General features: G+C 36.2%; 3 protein-coding genes and 1 pseudogene across 4 annotated transcripts in view; 2 read left to right on the forward strand and 2 right to left on the reverse strand.

Moving 5' to 3' along the window:
• The window catches only part of LOC18044937 (tetratricopeptide repeat protein 27 homolog), a 57,122-nt gene extending 48,295 nt beyond the window's left edge, over nt 1-8,827 (forward strand). The window contains 11 exon segments of the mRNA XM_024185480.1: nt 4,268-4,359; nt 4,539-4,637; nt 4,750-4,827; nt 5,565-5,649; nt 5,720-5,778; nt 5,881-5,950; nt 6,047-6,138; nt 6,843-6,905; nt 7,066-7,132; nt 8,014-8,379; nt 8,740-8,827. Coding sequence (XP_024041248.1) covers nt 4,268-4,359; nt 4,539-4,637; nt 4,750-4,827; nt 5,565-5,649; nt 5,720-5,778; nt 5,881-5,950; nt 6,047-6,138; nt 6,843-6,905; nt 7,066-7,132; nt 8,014-8,187 — 879 coding nt within the window. The 3' untranslated portion in view covers nt 8,188-8,379; nt 8,740-8,827.
• On the forward strand, nt 365-1,294 carry LOC18044936. Of its 2 annotated transcripts, none has more exons than XM_024185487.1 (3): nt 365-472; nt 702-854; nt 989-1,294. In XM_024185487.1, the coding sequence occupies exons 1-3, from the start codon at nt 383-385 to the stop codon at nt 1,082-1,084; spliced, it is 339 nt and encodes a 112-aa protein (XP_024041255.1). In that variant the 5' UTR covers nt 365-382; the 3' UTR covers nt 1,085-1,294. The 2 variants fall into 2 exon arrangements, with proteins under 2 accessions (XP_024041255.1, XP_006437538.1); XM_006437475.2 differs by having other exon boundaries at nt 1,024-1,294.
• Nucleotides 8,828-9,959: 1,132 nt separating the features above from the next.
• On the reverse strand, nt 9,960-10,721 carry LOC18044938 (probable glutathione S-transferase parC). Its single transcript, XM_006437477.1, has 2 exons — nt 10,350-10,721; nt 9,960-10,277 (listed from the first exon to the last, which is right to left on the reverse strand). Exons 1-2 carry the CDS (start codon nt 10,719-10,721, stop codon nt 9,960-9,962), a joined length of 690 nt encoding a protein of 229 aa, XP_006437540.1.
• Nucleotides 10,722-12,701: 1,980 nt separating this feature from the next.
• LOC112099167 lies at nt 12,702-21,183 on the reverse strand (annotated as a pseudogene).
• Between the last annotated feature and the right edge of the window lie 2,155 nt (nt 21,184-23,338).

The raw sequence follows: 23,338 nt of genomic DNA on the forward strand, positions 1-23,338 counted from the left end.
TCACCTGTACGTTGAAGTGTTTAATTGATGTTTATTTAAGCAGAAATTGAAGTTTGATCCTGATTAATTAGATGAGAACACACATTCATGAGTAAATACTTAAAATTAAATTAATCAAAATAGTATAAATACAGGAGAAAATCGATCATATGCGTACAGAAATCACAATCGAATTATATATATCACCGCCGCACAGAAATAACAATTAAATTGTAATGTCAATTGTCCACATAAGATTTTTTTTTTTTTTTTTTTTTTTTTTGTTGATGAAAGTTAGTAATTTTTTTCCATCTTTTTAAATAATAGTTGTTAATAAATATCAAGAAAATATTGGGACTGGAGATCAGGGTCTACTTAAGTTAGAAGTGAGAGTAGTGCAGATATGTGGGGATTATATGCAAGGTGGCTTAAAAGTAAAGGAGATCTTACAATGTGCTCTGAAGCCCTCTTAAAGCAAGTCAGATCATATCAGGTTTCTCCATAAATCTCATCATCTTATAATAAGTTAGCATTATGTTTTACTTTGATGTTGATGGAATTTGTTAATGCTAATCAAATTTTGTTAATCTCCCTCTCTTTTTTTTTTAATTTAAAAGAAGGCAAATAAAAAGCTTTGTGATTTCATTTTTGTTTTCTAAATTTGTTATCTAAAGGAATGACAAGTTGATAACTCAGCCTCTGTGTGTGTGTGTCTGTGTCAGGGATCTGATTTGTGGAAAGATAGAGATCGGTTTAAAAGGTTTTCATATGCATCCTTGGAACTTTGTAAGGTTTACATGGAAATTTCTTCCTCTTCCGGTAGCCGTCGAGAGCTCTTTGCTGCTGAGATGCACCTGAAGAACGTACTTAAACAAGTAAAACACCTTATAATTCGATATTTAAGACACTTACAGTTGGTTTAAAGATTGTATTTTCTGTTTCTGTTTTTGACTGGTTCAGGGTAAAACTTTTTCTCACTGTGTTAGAGTGCATTTCTGTTATTATATAGTTTCTTAGAAGAAAATGCACTTTTTGGAATCTCAGGCTAAAGGATTTTCTGACATGGAAGAGTTCAGGGATCTTCAAGCTTGCCTTGATGAAGTGAAGACAAAACTCCAATCTGGTCCCGTGGCTACCTAAGTATCAGGAATGTGCTATTTTTGAAATTTAGTAACAAGGTTAAATCTGCAACTAAAAATTATTTTAGTTTGTACTGTAGTGGAGACCTTAAGCAGGACTGAATATCTTGTATTGTTGTATCACCTTTTCTGTAACAAAACGGTCTAGTTTTACTATTTTTATTATTTTTGTATTTTCGGTGCTGTAACTAATCTCATTTGACAATTTAAATATATGGCTTCAAGTTCTTTAAATGTAACATCAAGTGTTGTTTCAACCTCTGTTCTTTTATGTATTTCTTGCATGCGGTGATTTCATTAACCTCAATTTAAGGACAATTTCATATCTTTTTTCTTTCTGCTTTTCTTTTATCATTTAAAAACAACACACACACACACACACACATTTATATTTCAGAAGAGGAAATTGCACGGGATATGACTCAATACTTGCTAAATGCCAAGACTATGACCCAATTATTTACATGCCGAGACTATGACCGAATAACAAGTGAAAGTACACAAATATCCTTATAAGTAACTAAGTTAAAAATATAAAACTTGAGTTAGGAAGTTTAGGAATGCATTGAACTTGTATTCATTACTTTGATTAATCCATTTACCGTTATACAAGACAATAACACGTACCATATCCATTTACATAAAAATTATGAGTTGACAAAGTAAGAATATTAACAAAAATAAGTTGTTAAAAGTTCTTGTAGACTTCTGTGCTTCAGTTCTAGACTTCTAGATTTATAGACTTACCTACATGTCTATAAGTCTAGATGTAAAGAAGTCACGAAAACGATAACAATGATAAACAAACTCAATTCAACAACAAATTTGATGTGTAAAAATTGTGTTGAAGAATTTTTTGGAATCTGTTTGAATTTGTTAAGGGAATGTGATGATTTTAGTAAGTGTTTGATAACAACTTAGAATGTTGGACGCATTATAGTGCTGGGTGCATGCTTTTGTTGGAAAAGATAAGGGCATTTTAGACTAGGGATCACCAAAATGTCATACAAATTTAATTGAGTAAAATTTGTCATATTTATATAAAATGTACATGATTTTGTCATATATAAATAAAAAACCCATTTCAGAAAGCATTTAAACAAAGCGAGAGTACAATAAAAAACCCATTTTAGAAAGCATTTAAACAAAGCCAGAGTACAATATAGAAAGATTTTACTCATTCTAAGTGTGTACCAAACAAAGAAATGAACTCTCCTTTTCTAGTTATATAATTATTACATGAAATTAATAAAAACATGACGAATTATAATTCCTTGCGATATAGTGGGGGTTATAGAAAAGTCAAGAGTTGCTAGTGGAAGATAATAGGGAGAGTACAATATATATATTATGAACATTCACATTTATTTTAATAAATTCATAGCATTTTTTTTGCTTAAATAACAGGGTGTATGTATATATATATTGACATAAAAATTGCATGACGTGTGGTTTAGCGTTTCTTGGTTGTTCAGTGCTAGTTTTATGTCAATTTTTATTGACATAAAAATTGCATGACACAAAAAAGGCTGTTTTAACCAACTAAAAACCAAAAGCTAAAACCCAAAACCCCCCTCTTTTTCGTTTTCCAGGGACTTCACCTTGATATTCAACCAACACTTCTGATGTCTGCCCTTCAATAAACCAAGTCATTCATACACATGATTCTACTATTGGTGATGCCTCTGATGTTTTTGTGACCCCAAAATTATTGGGGAATAGTCATGAATCTGAATCTGGAGTCCAATGCATTCACGCTGGTGGCTCAGCAGCCCATTTAAAGGCAATCCAACAGGCAGTGATCTTGTCGAGGTGCCTTCTAATAGAAAAGAGCTCATGGCAAGATGAAATGCAAAGTAAGTTGTTTTATGGTTGGCCGGTGTGTAGTCATCTCGTTAAAGGCCATAAGATGTTTAGCATATTGCTATTTAATTTTTAAATCATTCTCAGTAATAATTCCTTTAGTAGATTGATGATAAGAGATTGCATTACAGATGATAACGGAGCACAATTTTTGTAGTTGTATCCCTGTACATCCATCTTAATATCCTCATTATATTCACATGCCTTTTACGGGTGTTATTTCTGGATGCCGAATGCTTTGCTCCACGTCTGGATACCAAATGCTTTGTTCCACAAAGCTGAGCTGGTTGAAAAGCTAGCTGATGAGGTCAACACGTCCCTTAAGTAATTTGAGGATGAACACTGTGTTCCCGAAAGTCTTACTCTAATGATACTTAAAGAAGCAATGAGAATGGATGTTGCAGCAGCTTTGCTGAACTCAACTCCAGTTCCAAAAATGGAACATGTGAAAACCGAAAATGCATTGTTTTTTTTTTTTTCCTCTTTATGACTTCTCTAGTTGGGGAATGTATTAGATATTCACCTAATCAGTAGGCCTTGAAGGGATCCCATGTTAGCCCCTTGATGTTGGTCTGTAACTAAGTAAATACTTGACCTTGAAAAAGCTTTTGGAGGCATCAGTTTCTCTCTGACTGGTGCTACTTTTTGGATCTGTTGATTTGGTCATTTGCTGATTTATAGTTTGTTTTCTGATTCAGGATGGGATATGGCTCCATACATAGAGGCAACTGATTCACAGCAGTCGTCATGCTTCATTGTAAATATATATACAATACAGCATCAGTTTTTCTTGATTTTAAATCTCATATTCTGAAGTGGTACTTCTGATTCTCACATGATTTTTCCATCTTTCAGCTAAAGTTTTTCTGTGATCTCTTACGTATTAGATGGGAATCCACCCGCAGTCGCACAAAAGGGCGTGCTTTAGAGATGATGGACAAACTGGTATGATCTGTGAGCCTTTTCTTCTTAAATATTTTGTTACCTAAACCATTTTCATTCAAATTGACAAGTGTTGCTTATCAATCTATAGAAGATTCCAAACTTTCTGCAGCTAGTACTTTATTGGACCCAAAAGCTTTTTTGCTTTTTCTAAGCTGCTAATCAGGACTAGGTTTCTCTCCCTTATATCGCTAGATATCCCATTAATCGTTTGATTTAGTTGTCTAGAGAGATTAGGTACTTGCATCTTCGCTTTTCACTTCACAAGTGATTTCATGTGCTATCCTGTATTCTGGTTCAAGATTTTTGAAGGTTGCTTACCATCATATTTTGCTTTGTTTCAGGTTGAGGGCATTTCTAATTCTTCTCCCGGTGTGACTCAAAGGATTCCCTTTTGTTATGTGATTTAAGTTCCAACTATTCCTACCCTGCGAAAGTAATACTATTTCTTTTGCTTCTTTGAATGATTGTGATTTAATTTTCTTGTCATTTTGCCAACTATCATTATGCTGTCATTGTTTCATATCTTATTTGACATATGTTGATTTGGTTAGAGTTTAATTGCTCTGTTTATTCTCTTTATAATCTGTCTATTTCGATTTTTCTTGATTTTAGGGAATATGCTGAACTTTTAGTAAGCTGTGGCTTGATTGGAGAGGCTATTAAAATTTTTGAGGATCTGGAGTTGTGGGATAATCTAATATACTGCAACTGGTATGATGTCATAGATAACCATTATCCTAATCTCTCTGTCTGTCTGTCTGTCTCTATCTCTCTCTTTCGTGTTGCTAATGGGAGTTGGTTTTTTGTATGATGTAAAAAACAGCCTATTGGGGAAGAAAGCAGCAGCTGTTGAACTAATAAAAGCAAGGCTGTCTGAAAAGCCTAGTGACCCTAGATTATGGTTGGTTAATGAGCCTTTTCTATGATCCATTTTATAGTTACTTCTCATTTCAGTTAAATCCATTGTTGATGTCACTTATTGCAATCTAGGGATAATTGTTCATTGGTTGTAAGGATATTGTCAGAAGAAAATGAAACCTTTTAATTTTGTCTTTTACTTGCTGTAGCCGATTTAAAAGCTCACTGTGCGTTCTTACTGATTGCTTTTGGTCTTGCATTTGAGTCAATGGATTTTATACTCATATTCTGACATTTATTGTTAGTCTTCTGACGGTTCTGCACCTTGGTCCTATATTATCTTCAGCAGTATTATCTAAAAGATAAGTTTTTGCCGAAGAAAATTTGCATTCTAAACTAGAAAATGAGGGGCCGGGGGGAGGGGGGGGGGGGGGTAGGTTGGGAGGCAACGGGAGACTGTTTTCCACTTATCCTCTTCCCTGCCTGCATTTTAGATGATTTTGATGCACCAGGTGCCGTGAAATGGTTGAGAAATACATACCATCAAGTGAATTCTGAAAATCATTTCCTTTTTGAAAATATTTGGTGCTAGACATTTGAATATATGGCCACAATTTAAACAATAAAGATTTTCTGCATTGATTTCTTATAATGGATAGATGCATGTAAGTAAAATATGATATCTTTTGATTATTGGCCCATTTGTTCAGAAAGAAGGAAAAAAAAAAAAATACATGGTTGAAAGACAACTGTTACTTGACCTTATGATACATTTTGTAGGTGTTCATTAGGTGATGTTACAAATAATGATGCCTGCTATGAAAAAGCTTTGGAAGTTTCGAATGATAAGTCAGCTCGAGCTACGGTGATATTGTAGTTCACATTATGCTTGTGCCGTGATCATTTTTTAGTTAACATATCTTTATGTGAATCAGAGGTCTCTAGCTCGTAGTGCATACAACAGAGGGGAGTACGAGACATCTAAAATCCTTTGGTATGTTGCTTTAATGCTTTACTTCTCTTTCTGCCACACAGTAATTTGCTGCATTGACAACTGATACGGCTGAATGACAATTTACCCTTGGTTTTGTCTCGGGGAGGCTGCCATGGCCTTGAATTCTTTGTATCCGGATGGCTGGTTTGCTCTTGGTGCTGCTGCATTGAAGGTATCATATTTTTGTATTAGTATGTGTTTAGTGTGAAGCAATTTCTTATCCTTTTGCCCCAAGTTTCTGAAACTCTCGGCTGAAATATAAATACAGGCTCGGGATGTTGAAAAGGCTCTGGATGGGTTTACTCGGGCTGTTCAACTTGATCCAGACAATGGGGAAGCTTGGAACAATATTGCTTGCTTGTATGCTCTTTTCTTTGTCATCATGTCATTCCATCCTCTTGCTCTGTATTCTTTAATATTGTGTCAATCACATTCATCTTCTATCTGCAAGAGTATGCTTCCCATATTTGGTTTACTTTGTTTTGACTTTCTTGTTGCAGTTGTTCTATATAAATTTTATATGGTTCCATATTCCCTTGATGAGTGAATTTAGTTGCTGCAAATGTTAAGAACTAGATAGTACTGTTATAATTAGGAATAGGGCAAATATTAGCCAGCTCTTTTGAGGATTATCCATAGCATATACCTCCGTCGTTTTCAAAGCGATTGAAGTTCTCCCTTTTGTCTTATTTAAAAGAAAAAAGCACAAATTGCTTCCCTCACATCTATCTACAGTCTCTTTTCTCTCTGTTTAATTTTTTCTTGTGCTTATTATTTGTCTTTTAATGCATCTTTTCTTCTTATTTTATACTGTACTAGAATTTGTGCTGTCTCGATTTTATCTTGCATGTGAGTTACTGTGTTTTTCGCAATTGTAGAACTTTATTTAGCAGCATAATTATTAGTTAGTGAGACATTAATTGGTTAATACCACTTGTGAAGATACGAAGAGCTACTTATTCTCTCTTCTAGTACATTTAAAAAATTCATGACAAAATATCTGGGATGGTAAAATTCTCGTCAATTATAACTACGGAAGTCTTGAGATTTATGTAGTCTTGCAGGCATATGATCAAGAAGAAGAGCAAAGAGGCTTTTACAGCATTCAAGGAGTCCCTAAAGTTGAAGTTCTGTCTTTTTTCCCCCTGATCACTACATTTTTATTTTCTGTCATGCACAATGCAGTCGGACACTATCTGATCACAAGAAAACTGTCATACATAATTTGTTGCTGCTAGGCAAAAGGTGATATCTAATGTAATAACCTATAACATGATTTTGTAACAGACGGAACAGTTGGCAATTGTGGGAAAACTACAGCCATGTTGCTTTGGATGTGGACAATATTGGTCAGGTAACCGCGGTTGTGCGCTTAATGTCCATCATTTATCACTGAAATCTTTTGAGATGAAGCTGGCATTTCCTTAGCCACCCTCTGATGGTTTTGATTGCTTCATGTATGTTGTCATCTTTGTCAACTAATGAAAGCTGCAGAGATTTTGTCATCTTTTCATTTAAAAGAATTTGATAGTTTATAGCCCATTGTCATGTTTGCATATGTATGTTATTGTTCTTTTGACCTTTTTGTACCTCAGCTTCATCCTTTTATGCAAGCAATTCTTTGTCAAGAAATATCTGGTTAACAATTTCTTCGCATGAATATTTTTACGGTCATCAAGGTCCTTGAACAGTCATGGTTAATTGATTACAGATTCTCAAATTTATAATTATTTTTTTCAGGGTCATTGTCCTTTGATATATGCAATTGATGCATGACTTTCTAACCATTATCTCCCTGCCTTCACCATGGTCGTATAAATATTTTGACAAGTGGGGATTTTATGATTACTGTGTGCTAGGAATTTTTTTGGTTGGAAAGAAATGGGAGGATTTTTCAAGAAGCTAGGGAGGGAAGACACCAAATTTTTTTTGGTGGATAAAGCCTGCTGTCACTTTGGGCATCAATTTCTAATGAATGCAATAATGTTCCTTTCTTTGCTATTCATTAAAATTGAGTTGTTCTTCTTGGATGGCCTTCTTTTTACTTCCCATCATTTTGCCAGCTTGTTGATTGTCATTTTTGCTTGTTGGCAGTCTTTTCCTGCAGTGTTGATAATATTTAATTATAATATTAGACAACAGTGTCCTCAACATGATCTCTCTCCCAAATTATTACTCTTTTATTCATTATACTTTTAGCAGTTTCTTTATTTTTGTTATATTTTATGTTTTCAGGCTCTAGAGGCTGTGCAGATGGTGTTGAACATGACTAATAATAAACGAATTGATACTGTATTATTAGAAAGAATAGTGCTAGATATGGAAGGAAGGACTTCAATTATAGAATCTGAGTCTTGCAGGACTACCCATAATCTTAACAGAACTAATAACACTTGTGCAAAAGATTAACCTGTAGAATCTGTCCATGTATCATCACCTGAGGAGTCAATCATGGGAAGATCGCGAGAAAATGAGCACTTGATGGAGTTTCTTGGGAAAATTCTTCAGCAGGTTGCACATGGCTCCATGATCATCTTTTTTCTGTCTTTTAATACTGAGCCAAGGGACAGTCTCTCTCTTTCACGCATATCCACAACACATGTACATATTTCTCATATTTCTATGCGTATATATTGTCATTTCTGATCTTTCTTAGTTTATATGATAATTGTCTTTGGGCATATGATTCATATTTTCTGGGCACCCTATGGTCTGTGGGTCAATAATAATCCATAGTATCTGAATTTCTAGACAAAATTGGTCATTTTAGCAAATCATTTGGATGTATCTATGCAGCAGTTTACTATTTTAGTGCTTGCAGGAATTGGTATGCTTAAATTTTGGGCTTAAATTGTGTGAAAATAATCAAAGTGATATGCAAATTAATTCAAGCCACATGAGGAAAGAATATCCTTTTTTTTTTTTTTCAGCTTATGTTACATGTTTCTGTGTATGGCATAGGTAGTTCGAAGTGAGAGTAGTGCAGATATGTGGGGATTATATGCAAGGTGGCTTAAAAATAAAGGAGATCTTACAATGTGCTCTGAAGCCCTCTTAAAGCAAGTCAGATCATATCAGGTTTCTCCATAAACCTCATCATCTTATAATAAGTTAGCATTATGTTTTACTTTGATGTTGATGGAATTTGTTAATGCTAATAAAATTTTGTTAATCTCTCTCTCTCTTTCTTTTTTAAAGAAGGCAAAGAAAAAGCTTTGTGATTTCATTTTTGTTTTCTAAATTTGTTATCTAAAGGAATGACAAGTTTACAATTCAGCCTCTGTGTGTGTGTGTGTGTGTGTGTGTGTGTGTGTGTGTGTCTGTGTCAGGGATCTGATTTGTGGAAAGATAGAGATCGGTTTAAAAGGTTTTCATATGCATCCTTGGAACTTTGTAAGGTTTACATGGAAATTTCTTCCTCTTCTGGTAGCCGTCGAGAACTCTTTACTGCTGAGATGCACCTGAAGAACGTACTTAAACAAGTAAAACACCTTATAATTCGATATTTAAGACACTTACAGTTGGTTTAAAGATTGCATTTTCCATTTCTTTTTTTGACTGGTTCAGGGTAAAACTTTTTCTCACTGTGTTAGAGTGCATTTCTGTTATTATATAGTTTCTTAGAAGAAAATGCACTTTTTGGAATCTCAGGCTGAAGGATTTTCTGACATGGAAGAGTTCAGGGATCTTCACGCTTGCCTTGATGAACTGAAGACAAAACTCCAATCTGGTCCCGTGGCTACCTAAGTATCAGGAATGTGCTATTTTTGAAATTTAGTAACAAGGTTAAATCTGCAACAAAAAATTATTTTAGTTCGTACTGTAGTGGAGACCTTAAGCATGACTGAGTATCTTGTATTGTTGTATCACCTTTTCTGTAACAAAACAGTCTAGTTTTATTATTTTTGTATTTTCGGTGCTGTAACTAATCTCATTTGCCAATGTAAATATATGGCTTCAAGTTCTTTAAATGTAACATCAAATGTTGTTTTCAACCTCTGTTCTTTTATGTATTGCTTACATGCCGTGATTTCATTAACCTCAATTTAAGAAAAATTTCATATCATTTTTTTCTGCTTTTCTTTTATCATTTAAAAACAACACACACACACATATAAGCAAAGAAGCAACTGAAAGTTATCTTCATGTGAGAATGAAAACTTTTCAGCAGCATAACCCTTTCACTGTTCAATTCCAAACATGTTCCTCAACATGATAACAAATTCGCAGACCTTTTCTGGGTCTGGAAGGATCCTCGCAACAGTTTCTCTTTGCATGCACTCATTCTCAACCTTAAATCCCCCAAATTTCTCAACCGCGTAAAACCAACAAGTCAGTGGAATGGCAATGACATCAACGAATCCAAAGCTATCCCCGCCAAAGAAATCCTTCTCCCCTAAAGCTCCCACAAGTTGCTTCAATATCTCTATAAATTCATTCTTCGCCGTCCCTGGGACCTTGCCCTTGCTTTTCCATATGTTGCATACTGCATCGATTACCTGCCAAAAGAGTGGTGTCATCTTTGCATTTAGAAAGATACAAACATTTACACTTGAGAATTATAGACTGACCTTCTTGTCAATAAAATCTGCCCAGAACCTTGCCTTAGCTCTCTCAGAAGCACAGGATGGGAGAAGTGGTGGCGAAGGCCAAGTCTCGTCAATGTAGTTAACTATAACGGTGGATTCACACAATGGTTTCCCATCGTGTAGCAAAACTGGGACTTTCTTGTAGATGGGGTTTGATTTGAGCAGCAGGTCACTCTTTGCCCCCAAACAAGTTCTCAGCTCTGGCTCATATTCAACTCCTTTCTCAGCCAATGCAATCTTTGCCCAACAGTCCAAAAGAACAACCTCTCCCTTTGACAAATTCACTTTCTTTGTTCTTGTTTCTTTTAGTTGGCTGATAGTAATTAAACCTTGAGTATCAAGGTTAATTGGCATTTATAAAGGAGAAAAGATGAAATTCCCAAAGTTTGTGTCGCAATCAACTTTTGTTCGTTGGCACTTCCTTAAAGGATGTGTTTGAGGGAAATACTCCGACGAGACCAGACGTGATGAGCAGATGTTTAGTGGCAGAATTCTGCGAGCAGGTATGTCCTGTAAGAGCCAGGTAGCAGGGGAACAGGGGCAGGAATATCCTGCTCATCCACGAGCACGTCATCTGCGAGGCCAATTTCCTGTAAGAGGCATAAAGCCATTCCTGCTGTATTCTCGCTGAGGGTTGATTCGAGGAGACCCGGTCAACGACAGTTGGCGAGGCATGCTCTCCAGCCCGAGAATCTAGGCACGAAGGCCACGCAACCACCCATGACTACGGAAATGGGGAATCCACGTTCGAGAGGTGGGAGGATAACGGGCGTAGACTGCGGAAAACTGGGATTCAGAGGAAGCCTATAAAAAGGTAGCCAACGAAGGTAAAAGGGTTAGCATTTTTGAGATTAGAAGAGAGCTAAAGAAATTCTAAAGAAGAGCAAACTACGAAAAAGCCATAAGATTTGTGGCAAACATTCCCAGAACCCCTATATCTGACTTGAGCGTCGGAGGGTTTGCGCCGGGAAAACAACCGGCGTACTCTGACTTGTCTGTGTGCGCAGGAACCTCTGGAGAAGAAGCCTTACGAGGAGACCTCCTGGTCGTGGTGAAGTTGATCGAGCAGAGAGCCTGGTCGTAGAACGAGGAGAACCAGAATCTCGCATCAATAGGATGTGGCATTGTTCTTATCATTTCTTAGTTTTTGAAGCTTACTGTTTTACTTGGCTTTCAACATGCACAAGAACAAGTTTGTCTTGTGCATGCGGAGTTTACTATGGACAAGCCGAATCGTAAGTAACCATTTACACTAATCAATCGGTATTGTCCAGTGAAAATAAGTAATGTAAAAAGTGTCTAGGATTTTTCCTAATATTTCTCAAAATAGGCTCATTAAGCCCAATTCTGGTGCTAGATTGGTTCAACTTTGAATCAAACTTGGAAACATTTTTCTTTAGATTATTATTATTAATTTAGAAGAGTCAAAAAGCTAAGAGTATCGTTAGTAAATGTCAAACATGTGTAATATCACATATCACTAGTCAGTGAGTTTCGTAAACTTTCCTAATTAAGAAGACACGTTTTGAGTTGTAAATTCTAACACAATATCTATTCAGTTGTTTAACTTGGAATATTACAATTATATCAATATTGTTTGATGTGGGCACACAACCTTGCGTCTTCTTAGTTAGGACAGCCAATTAAATCCACTTCTTAGCGATGCAGGGGATGATACATAACTTGTATGTGCACGTTGGCGGAGTATCCCAATTATGCACTCATTTGTCTTCTTGTGTTTTAAAAAATCTATTGTACTGGATATACTGTAAATTTATCAAATTGCTTGTTATAATGCTTCTATTTGCGTTGTTATTCGAGTTGTCATTTTGAGTTTTATTTTATTTTTTCTTTAAACATAATTAATTTGAAATGTTCTTTAATTTTCATTACACTTGAGATCATCAAATAAGTGATTCGTGAACATAATTGCTGTTGTTACTCGAATAAGAAAAGAAAACAACGATTTGCTAAGGTAAAAGTAAATGGAAATGAGAGCACGTGATTTTGCAAAGAGAACTTCACACTATCATAAAACCGAAAACATTACAATTTAAAGCTTAAATAACAACACACCAAAGCCAAATAACGACCCACTAGAATCACGGTCCAAAGATTGTGCCATGATCACAACATGAACTACAAAAAAATAACCAACACCAGAAAAGTAGGAACAGTTTAAAACTTTCATTTAAGCAGCATTTATGATTCCACATCAGCAGTCCTAAACACATCTTCTAACAATTGCAACTGTTCATTTTTGCTTCTGCCAATAAGGAGTTGATAGTAACCAAAGATTGTTGTCTTTATTGTCATTTGAGAGTAACCAATTACTTACGCAGTCACGTAAGTTGCTGGTAGGCCTCGCACATTTTTGACAAGTTTGTTTCTGAAGGAAAGCAGCTGAGCCGCAACCTCTTCCTTGTTCATTCGTTCTCTCGGCAACTCTGAAGAGCAAATGACTCCGATTTCCAGTACTGAAACCAAGCACTCTTTACCACCAAAACTTCTAGTCCTTTGTTTGTGAGCATTGGCCTCGCTTGTCTCCCCTTCTTCTCTTTCTACAAGAAGCACTGGATTAACAATTTCAGCGAGTCTTTCAGGAAGAGCTTCCTTGACAAAATTATGTAGGGTTAGATTGCCTGTAAACATCTCATTCGTCGGCCCCTTTCCTGTAAACATTTCCAGCAAAAGAATGCCAAAACTGTACACATCTCCACTTGTTGAGACTTCGCTCCCCATTCCGTACTCTGCAATTCGAAAATTAAAATTGTTGGTTCAACTAGTAAAATCTCCGAGGATTGAAAAACAAGTTGATTAAATTAGAGTATTTACCTGGAGCAGCATAACCAACAGTTCCTTTTACTCCAACAGAGCTTGATTGATTAGATGACAAGTTATTGGCGGCTTCCGGAAGGAATTTTGCTAATCCAAAATCACTTACATGGGCAGTCAATTCACCATCCAGAAGAACATTGCTTGGCTTGAGATCACAATGGACTATTGGAGTTTCACAATAATGATGAAGATATTCCAATGCGGAAGCAACATCAACGGCAATACTCAGTCTTTGCAGGAGATTTAGATTCCTAGGTGCGTCACGGTTTGGATGCAACCATTCCTCCAGGCTCCCGTTAACCATCAACTCATAAACTAAAGCCTCAAAATCATTCCCTTGGAAGTCAACACTTACACAGGAAGTTATTATTTTGACGAGATTCCGATGCCTAATACTCCTCAAGGCTTGACACTACGCTATGAAACTCTTTGAAGCTCCACGATGTTGAAGATTAAGCACCCTAACTGCCACCAGCGTTTCATGATCATCGTGATCCAGGATTCCTTTATAGACCGAACCAAAGCTACCGGCACCAATCAAATTTTCCAAAGAGAACCCATCAGTTGCTTTGAACAGATTCTGATAGGACACTCGTAAAACCGAAGCCAATAATGTTGATGGAGGAGTGGACGGCTCCCTTTTTGTTTTGCTCCACCAGGAAGTAATTATCAAACACGACATCCCTGTCAGGAACAAAATTCCTGTAACTATAGGAATAATCAGTTTCAGGGAACGGGAACGTGATTGCTTTGATTCTTTGGTGGAGCAAGTACATAAATGCAACTCAGATATGCCACCACAAAGGTTATCATTTCCGTCAAGAGATATAGCACTCGAATTGCTGAAGACTCCTTTTATTGGTACTTCACCCTCAAAATGATTAAAAGACAGATTTAAATTCTGCAAAAAGAAAAAGTTTTCCAGATATTTTGGAATCCGGCCAGACAAATTGTTCCGCGAAAGATCAAGATTCTCAATGCCTCTCAAAGAACTGAATGATGAAGGGATATTCCCCTGAAAGAAATTACCGTTCATGACGAGTTGTTCCAACCTAATGCAACTTCCTATACTGCTTGGAATTTGACCAGACAATTTGTTCTCCGATATATCTATAGCACCCAGATTTTTCAAGATACCAAAATTTGAGGGCAAAGGACCATTCAATTGGTTTTGAGATAGATCGAGATAGATTGACAAGGAAGAGAGACCGATCACTTCAGTGGGTATGGTACCAGTGAGGTTGTTATTAGAGAGATCTAATAATATCAAGTTTTGGCATTTCCCTAGACTTGATGGAATGCTTCCCTCTAACATGTTTTCCGCAAAATTTAGTGTGATTAACAATGTCAAATTTCCTATAGAAGATGAAATTTCCCCCCAAAACTTGTTCCCCTCCAACCTCAACGTCTGAAGCTTTTGAAGATCTCCTATACTTCCCGGAATTCGGCCTGTGAATTGGTTTTCCTCAAGATATAAAAGCTCCAAGTTAACAAGGTTTCTTAATCCACTTGGGATATTTCCGAACAATTGATTGTTTTCAGCTGATAACATTCTAAGTCGGGTTGACAAGTTCCCCACAGTTTCAGGTAACATTCCACCAAAATTGTTATCACTAATTAACAGTAGCTCTAGTCTAGAAGCGTTGACCAAAGAATTGAAAAATTCCAAGTCATCTTTTTCCCCATTTCCTAAGTGATTCACAGAAATACTAACCACTTCGAGTTTATGTAAATTTTCCAAACTAGGCACCTTTCCACTGAATCCATTCATCGCGATTATAAGTTGCATTAGATTTGAGGCATTGGATATTGAAGCAGGAATAGGCCCGGTAAACTGATTATCACCAACGTTTAGATATTCAAGATTAGGAAGAGTGAAGCCTAAGTCTGATGGAAGGCTTCCTTGAAGTTGGTTGACAGTAAAATCAAAATCACTAAGCGAAGACAAGTTGTAGATTGAGAAGGGGATTTCACCTGATAGCTTATTTGAATCAAATGATATAAAACGCATCCTCTTAAGCTCGCCCAGGGTTTCAGGAATTTGTCCTACAAATTGATTTATAGTTGCTGAGAGGACCTGGAGTGATGATAAATTGCCGAAGGATGATGGGATTTCTCCTGACAAATTGTTGGAGTGTATTACGAGAATCCGGAGCTTTGATAAGGAGCCCAGTTTCCCTGGAACTTTCCCCGCAAGCTCATTACTGCCTAACCAGAGGGATTCAAGGTTAACGCAATGCGATATGTTGTCAGGAATTTGACCTCCAAATGTATTGTTGTCCAGCCATAAAAATCGTAACCTGAACAGATATCCAATCTCTTGAGGGATTTCGTTGCGGAAAATTAGAATTAGATATATTGATTTGGAATGTTTGTTTACAGAGAAAATCTGAGCAAGAGAGAAAGAAAATTTATTCTTGTTATTATTAACAAAATGGGATCACCAGCTTATATATGTTGCTTGCTGGAATCTCTTTTACGCACTCATCACTTTCACGTGTATTTCACCTTTTTAGAGAAGCTAAATAACAAACTAAACAGACTAACGACTACTTTGCTGACTGGACTGCCACGTCACCATAACTGAATTAACTAAACTAATGCTGTTAACACATATTCTTATCATCCCCCCTCAAGCTTAAGTTCGGGGAAGAACATTAAGCTTGGTACGAAGATAAGCAAACTGATCAAAGAAGAGGGGCTTGGTGAGAATGTCTGCAAGTTGTTCTGAACTAGAAACATGACTGATAGTCAGTTGCTTCTGTGCAATGTGCTCTCGAATAAAATGAAGATCCAACTCAATATGTTTTGTACGAGAGTGATACTTGGGGTTGCTAACTAGTGCCTCAGCACTCTGATTATCACAATACAAAACTGGACTGTGAGTAGGCTGAATATGCAGCTCTTGAAGTAAATAAGTCAGCCAAAGAATTTCAGAGGTTGCTGAAGCAAGAGCCCGATATTCGGATTCTGCTGAGGAATGAGAAACAATTGTCTGTTTCTTAGAAGACCAGGAAATAATGTTGTTGCCTAAGAAGGCACAATACCCTCCAGTAGACTTTCGATCATCTGGATCAGCTGCCCAATCAGCATCAGAAAATGCTGTTAAAGTCACTGATCCTGAATTCCAAAGTGTGAAGTAGCTTGTAGATATCGAAGAACCCTTTTGCAAGCTTGCCAGTGTGCAATAGTTGGATGAGCTAGGAACTGACTGAGTTTGTTTACAGGGTAAGCTATGTCAGGTCTGGTAAGCAACACATATTGAAGAGAGCCTACAATGCTTCGATACAAGGAGGGATTATCAAAGGCTGTACCACTGTCCTTTGTAAGCTTAGCACCTGGACTCATAGGAGTGTTAAAACCTTTGCTGTCAAGCATATTTGCTTTGCTAAGGATATCACCAATGTATTTGGTTTGAGATAAATGCAGTCCCTGAACAGAGGGTGTCACTTCAATACCAAGGAAGTAGTTAAACTCGCCCAGATCTTTGAGTGCAAATTCTGAATGAAGATATTGAATAACAGCCTCAAGATGTTGAGAATTAGAACCAGTAACCAAAATGTCATCAACATATATAAGAAGGAGCACAATATCATTGCCAATATGTTGAATAAACATAGAAGTATCAGATTTGGAAGAATGAAAACCTTTATTGAGTAAGGAACCCTTCAGCCTCTCATACCAAGCCCGAGGAGCTTGTTTGAGACCATATAAGGCCTTGTTTAATTTGCAAACATAAGATGGATGTGCAGAGTCTATAAAACCTTGTGGCTGATGCATGAACACATCTTCTTCAAGCATGCCATTTAGAAACGCATTATTAACATCCAGCTGTCTAATTTGCCAATGATGCATCACTGCGAGGCTGAGTACAACTCTGACTGTGCAAGGTTTCACAACTGGGCTGAAGGTCTCAAAGAAGTCCACTCCTTGAGTTTGATGGTAACCCTTGGCAACCAACCTAGCTTTATACTTGGAAATGCTGCCATCAGGATTATACTTCACCCTATAGACCCACTTATTGCCAACTATTTTAGCAGCACTGTCAGAGGGTACTAGAGTCCAGGTTTGGTTCCTTTGTAGAGCATCAAATTCCTCCTTCATAGCATGAAACCACTTAGGATCATGCAAGGCACTTTTTACACTGGCTGGCACAAGATTTTCAGTAGCTGCCAGATATGATTTGGGTTTGAAAACACCAGCTTTAGCTCTAGTAATCATTTGGTGAGATGGTAAAGAAGATGAGTGAGGTGGTTCAGCTGAAGAATGAAAGGAAGGAGAAGGCTGTGCTGAACTGGAACTTGATGGAGAAGACATTGCTGGCTGAGGATTAGGAGATGATGACTCTACAGTGCTACTGTCAACCTGAGCAGAACTTTGAAGAAAGGAAAATTGTACTGGTGAAGATGAGACATCAACAGTGGAGACTGATGAAATAGAGTGTTTCAAAAACAATTCTTTGTAAGGAAACTCAGTTTCATTAAAAACAACATGTCGAGCAACAAACACTTTACCAGAGGAATTTAAACATTTATAACCCTTGTGAAGGGGACTGTAACCAATGAAAATGCATTTTTGAGTGTGAAAGTCAAGTTTATGCTGGTTATAAGGTCTAAGGAATGGAAAACAGGAGCAACCAAAAACTCTGGGAAACTGGTAGTCAGGTAGTTGATTATGTAACTTCTGAAATGGAGATAGATTGTTTAGAACTGAGGTGGGCATCCTGTTAATGAGGAAAGAGGCAGTGTGAAAGGCTTCCCACCAAAAGGAAAGAGGCAATTGGGATTGAGCTAGAAGTGTTAAACCTGTTTCAACTATGTGCCTGTGTTTCCTCTCAACAACACCATTTTGATGGTGTGTGTATGGACAGTTATACCTAAAGCATATACCCTCTTGCTGAAGAAAGGTTTTAAAGGCTATGAATTCACCACCCATATCTGACTATAGTGTTTTGATAGACAAGGAAAACTGTTTTTCAACAAGAAGTTTGAAGTGTTTGAAGGTTTCTAATGCTTCTGATTTTGTTGTGAGAGGAAAGATCCAAGAATATCGTGTGAAATCATCCACAAAGGAGATATAATATCTGTATCCATTCATAGAATATTCAGGAGCTGGTCCCCATAAGTCTGTATATAGAAGCTCAAGTGGTGCTTTTGTTTTAATGGTAGTAACAGAAAAATGAAGCTGATGCATTTTGCCATATTGACAGGCATCACAAAAACTAATGAATTGATTTGAAAAACAATGCGTAGAAAGACTCTTAATAATTGTTTGCAAAGCATGTTTATTAGGATGACCATATCGATTATGAAGTAACTGAACTGACATCTTTCCAGTCTAGAAGAATTTCCAGAAACAGAATATGCAAAAGATTCAGTAGTATTTACATTGTGCAACTTTGACACATGATTATTTGACTCTGGTAGAGAGTTTACAACTTTATTATCAACACACAAAGACAGCATGGAACTTGGTTTAAAAGAATTTGGATTGCAATCTGCAGAATGGGGAGAGAACACATCAAGTGACAGTAGCTTGTAAAGACCATCTTCAACAATCCCCTGTGCCAGCAAAATTCCCTTCTTCTTGTCCTTAATAAAACACATGGTAGAATAAAATTCAATGATTATGTTGTTATCCAAAAGAAGTTTAGATATACTGATGAGATTTTTGGTTATTTTGGGAACACACAAAGTATTGGTTAAGGATAAACAGGTGCCAAAAGAAGTAGAAAGATAAGTGCAGCCAATATGTGTGATAGTGAGACCTTGACCATTACCAACAAACAACAATTGAGTGCCATTATAAGGGTTACCTTCAACCAAATTTTGCACATTGTTGGTGAGATGATGAGTGGCTCCACTGTCCAGATACCACCCCTGATCAGCAACTCCTTCTGAAGTAGCCATATAAGCTGTTCTTGGCCCTTGATTTGGCATTGGAGAATTTGGAATAAAGTTTCTGTTAAATCTGTTTCTGCATCTGCAGCTGAGTGGTTTGGTTTGAAACATATTTGGCAGGTGATATTTCCTCTGCCACCTCCTCTACCAAAACCACCAGAGGATGCTGGATTTCTACCATTAAAGCCACCATTTCCAATAAATCCACCAGTATTACCATTAAATCCACCAGAGTTTGAGCCTCTACCTTGATTTCCAAACCAGCCTCTCCCTGAATTTTGATCCATGAAGCCACCTCTGCCAGATCCATAACCTCCTTTGTTGTTGAAATTACCATTTCTATTTCTATTTACAAAATTTCCATTCCAATTGCCCTGATTATTATTATTCCAATTAGCATTGTTTCCTGACTTCTTTTGATTATTGCCAGTATTAGCCACATTAGCACTAAAATTCAACTTAGTTTCCTTAGCTACACCAGAATGATTACTCTCAAGCCTAGCTTCATGAGATAGCAGCATAGAATAAGCCTCATTGATACTTATTTTAAGAGCATTTGCTTCAATATAAACCACAACAGGGTAATAAGACTGTCCTAGACCTGAGATCAAATGTGTAATGAAGTCAAGAGAAGAAACTGAACTTCCAGCCATTGCTAATTCATCAGTTACTGACCTCAGTTTACAAAAATATTCAGTAATGGACATGGATCCTTTCTTAAGATTGTTTAACAACATCTTTAAATGCACTTTCTTTGCTGCTGTTTCAAATCCAAATTGTTCCTCTAGACTTATCCAAAGCTCTCGAGAGGTTTTAGAATTTACCACAATGCTTAAGATCTCCACAGTGATTGAAGACAGAAGCCAGCTCAAGATCATCTGATCTTGCCTTTTCCAAGTGATGCAAGCAGGATTCTCTGAGACAACCACTGCATCTGTGCTTGTTGATTCTCCAGTCAGCAGCTGGTTTGGACAGGTACGTGATCCATCAAGAAAACCTTCCAGATCATTTGCTCGAATGGCTGAAAGGATCTGAGATTTCCATATGGTGTAATTCGATCTGTCAAGCTTGATTGGTGTGGTGAAAGTAAATGTTGAGATTGCGGAAGAGACATTTGTACTAAGACTTGAAGAGGCCATGATCATGAAGTGATTCAAGGCTCTGATACCAAATTAGAATTAGATCTATTGATTTGGAATGTTTGTTTACAGAGAAAATCTGAGCAAGAGAGAAAGAAAATTTATTCTTGTTATTATTAACAGAATGGGATCACCAGCTTATATATGTTGCTTGCTGGAATCTCTTTTACACACTCATCACTTTCACGTGTATTTCACCTTTTTAGAGAAGCTAAATAACAAACTAAACAAACTAACGACTACTTTGCTGACTGGACTGCCACGTCACCATAACTGAATTAACTAAACTAATGCTGTTAACACATATTCTTATCACGGAAGCTATTGTTTTTGAGATCTAACACTCTGAGAAAACTTAAATTACCAATGTGAGGCGACAGAGACCCCTGCAAGAGTAAAGATGGAAGAAGTAATGCAGTCACCCTTTGGTGCCGTCGACTGCAAGTGACACCTTTCCATTGACAAAAGTGCCTGGAATAGTTCCATGAACTCAAAACCTCAAGAGGGTCATGAGTAACTTTGGCCTTGAATTCAAGCAATGCAAGTTGATCAGTTTCATTTCTTTTGAGCATATAATCGGTTGACTGCAAGCTGAAGCTGAAGCAACAGAAAATAAAGAAACAAATGCTTGCAATGATTGAACTCGTCATGTTTACAAAATCCATTTAACTGCCGAAAGGAAATTAAAATGATAAAACTTTTATAGAGGTCGGTAAGATAAACTATGTTTGTATATTTTTTGCAATGATTTATGGACTCTGTCTTTGATGCTCAAATGTGAACCGGCTGGCACCGTGACAGTGAAACTAAAACTTTTTGTTTTTCTAATAATATTAATTATCATATTTATTACTATTGTTAGAATAATATATTGCAGCTTTAAAGAAAGACTCACCATACTCCTTTTTGAGTCTCTGTCAGTTTCCAGCATTTGGTCATTTTTTATTTCACCGCTTAATCCACAGTAAAATATAAAACAATTTAATCAACAATATTGAAAAGAAAAAAAGTAGGACAAGAGAAAGGTAAATACTGTTAAATGAGTTGGGAAACGTTCAAAGCACGAAGGGAATTAGAAAAGAAAAAAAGTAGGATAAGAAAGTTAAGTATGATGGATGGAGTTTCACATTACTGTTAAATGACTTGGGAAAGGTTTAAAGCACGACAGGAATCAACGTTTCACAACGCTTTTTAGATTTTTTTCTAAAAGGAAAAAGATATTCTCACAAAAGTAAGTACAAAATTTCACACAAAACGGTGCATTTAAATAAAGTAAAATTGCAAAAATACTCAAAATATATAAGATTGATTATTTACACCCTCTTTGTTTATCTTGGGTGAACTATTTCTGGAAAATGGGCAGAGCCTAGTTTGGTTCAAAATTTGAAATAACAAAAGGTATATTGGTGGAAAACCAGCGACATATTTTCTAATGGTTAACCTAAATGGGAATTATATCGGTTTGTACTGTCAATATAACAAACAACTAACTAAATTATTTAGAAGTCATGAATAAAAATGGATAGAACAAGAAGTATATTGCTATTCGATGCAAGAAGTTGGATTATTAAACCATAATAAAATAATATAACTACACATGTGCAATATTATTCACTAGAAAGATTTAATTTAGATATTAAACAGTTAGTGCAACTGTATCGATCTCATGCTCATTAATTTAGAGTTTGAGAACTCATAATAAAAGAAAATAGAAATTTAAACATAGATCCTATCCTATTAAGTAGAATCAGAAAAGAAGTTTACAGAAATAATTTTTCATGGAAATAATGAAATATTAATCCTGTTGATGGATATATTGGTGAATACATAATAGAACATTATAATAGATTTTTATCTATCAAGCAAAGGGAAGAATATAATTGGAATAACAAAAGAATTAGAAGTAAATAGTAATATGCTAATAGGATATAGAGGATTAATATTAATTATCATATTTGTGTGTGTATGTATATATATATATTTTAAATGATTTAGGGACTCTGTACTTGATGCTGAAATGTGAACCGGCTGGCACCGGGACAGTGAAACTAGTACTTTTTTTCCCTTAAAGCACCACAGGAATCAACGTTTCACAAAGCTTTTTTTCCCTTTCTGAAATATTCGGTGCAGTCTCCCCCAGATTTTGCTAGTGCAACCAAGAGACGTCATGCCGTTATCAATTATAAACTGTAAATGACATGTTGTTTTTACAAGACATATTATGCGTCGATACATATCTATGAATGGGTTCAAGAAATTCCGAAGGTTGCGAAACAATAAGATTCATTTAATTATGTGGGTTTGGCCACCAATTTAGCATTAGGAACTTATTGTTTAGGAAGCTATGGTGGGTTTCGTAGTGGGACTTATCCTGTTTAATGCATTTGGTGATTTTAAACCAACATATATATAATTCCATTATAAAACTCATCAAACCTTCTAAAATAACATGTTGAGATAGTGTGCTAGATCCATATAAATATTCATTTCCATTGATAGTTTAATGGGCAAAGCCTTTTGAATTCTCCATGTTATCAAGTTAATTTTTGCTGGAAAATGCAATCCGGATATGAATAGAATTTTTTGTGCAATCAAATTTTCTATGTTGACACATCCTCTGGAACTTTCCATAACTTTTATGGGGAAGCTTTAATTTCTTAGTTGTTGATTTCGAATAAAAAATAAACTTAACTTTAAAATTACAATTGTAATTATAAAATATTTACTGAATACATTAGTGTTAATACTACAAATTGTTCCATTAAAAGTCTCCCAGAAAGGAAGAAGTGACTTAAAAAATTAAAAGAATGCAGGAGCTGAAGTTGGCAATTTTGTAAATTGCAATGGCAATTGTGGCCTAGTAAAATCCCTCAATAAGTCACAGCACTAGCAATTTCGTAATATACATTAGTGGCAATTTTGTAAAATTGAAGTAGTGATAGTTTTGCAAATAAAAGTAAAAACTTTTTCCCTAAATTCGGCTGAGCTAAAAGCCAGCTTAGCCCACACTCTCCTTCGCCACTGGTTGACGAGCTCTTCCTTCAATTTTTGAACTTGAAGTGATGCCCCATCGATCAAATATTTAAGCAGAATG

The sequence above is a fragment of the Citrus clementina genome, unplaced genomic scaffold (assembly GCF_000493195.1).
Source record: "Citrus clementina cultivar Clemenules unplaced genomic scaffold, Citrus_clementina_v1.0 scaffold_4, whole genome shotgun sequence".
Classification (NCBI taxonomy): Eukaryota; Viridiplantae; Streptophyta; class Magnoliopsida; order Sapindales; family Rutaceae; genus Citrus; species Citrus x clementina.

Coding starts and splice junctions, on each gene's coding strand:
- LOC18044936 (XM_024185487.1), top strand. CDS start 383: ATGTGGGGATTATATGCAAGGTGGCTTAAAAGTAAAGGAGATCTTACA. Junction 473..701: donor AGCAAGTCAGATCATATCAG/GTTTCTCCATAA, acceptor TGTCTGTGTCAG/GGATCTGATTTGTGGAAAGA. Junction 855..988: donor TGAAGAACGTACTTAAACAA/GTAAAACACCTT, acceptor GTTATTATATAG/TTTCTTAGAAGAAAATGCAC.
- LOC18044938 (XM_006437477.1), bottom strand. CDS start 10,721: ATGCCAATTAACCTTGATACTCAAGGTTTAATTACTATCAGCCAACTA. Junction 10,278..10,349: donor CAGATTTTATTGACAAGAAG/GTCAGTCTATAA, acceptor CTCTTTTGGCAG/GTAATCGATGCAGTATGCAA.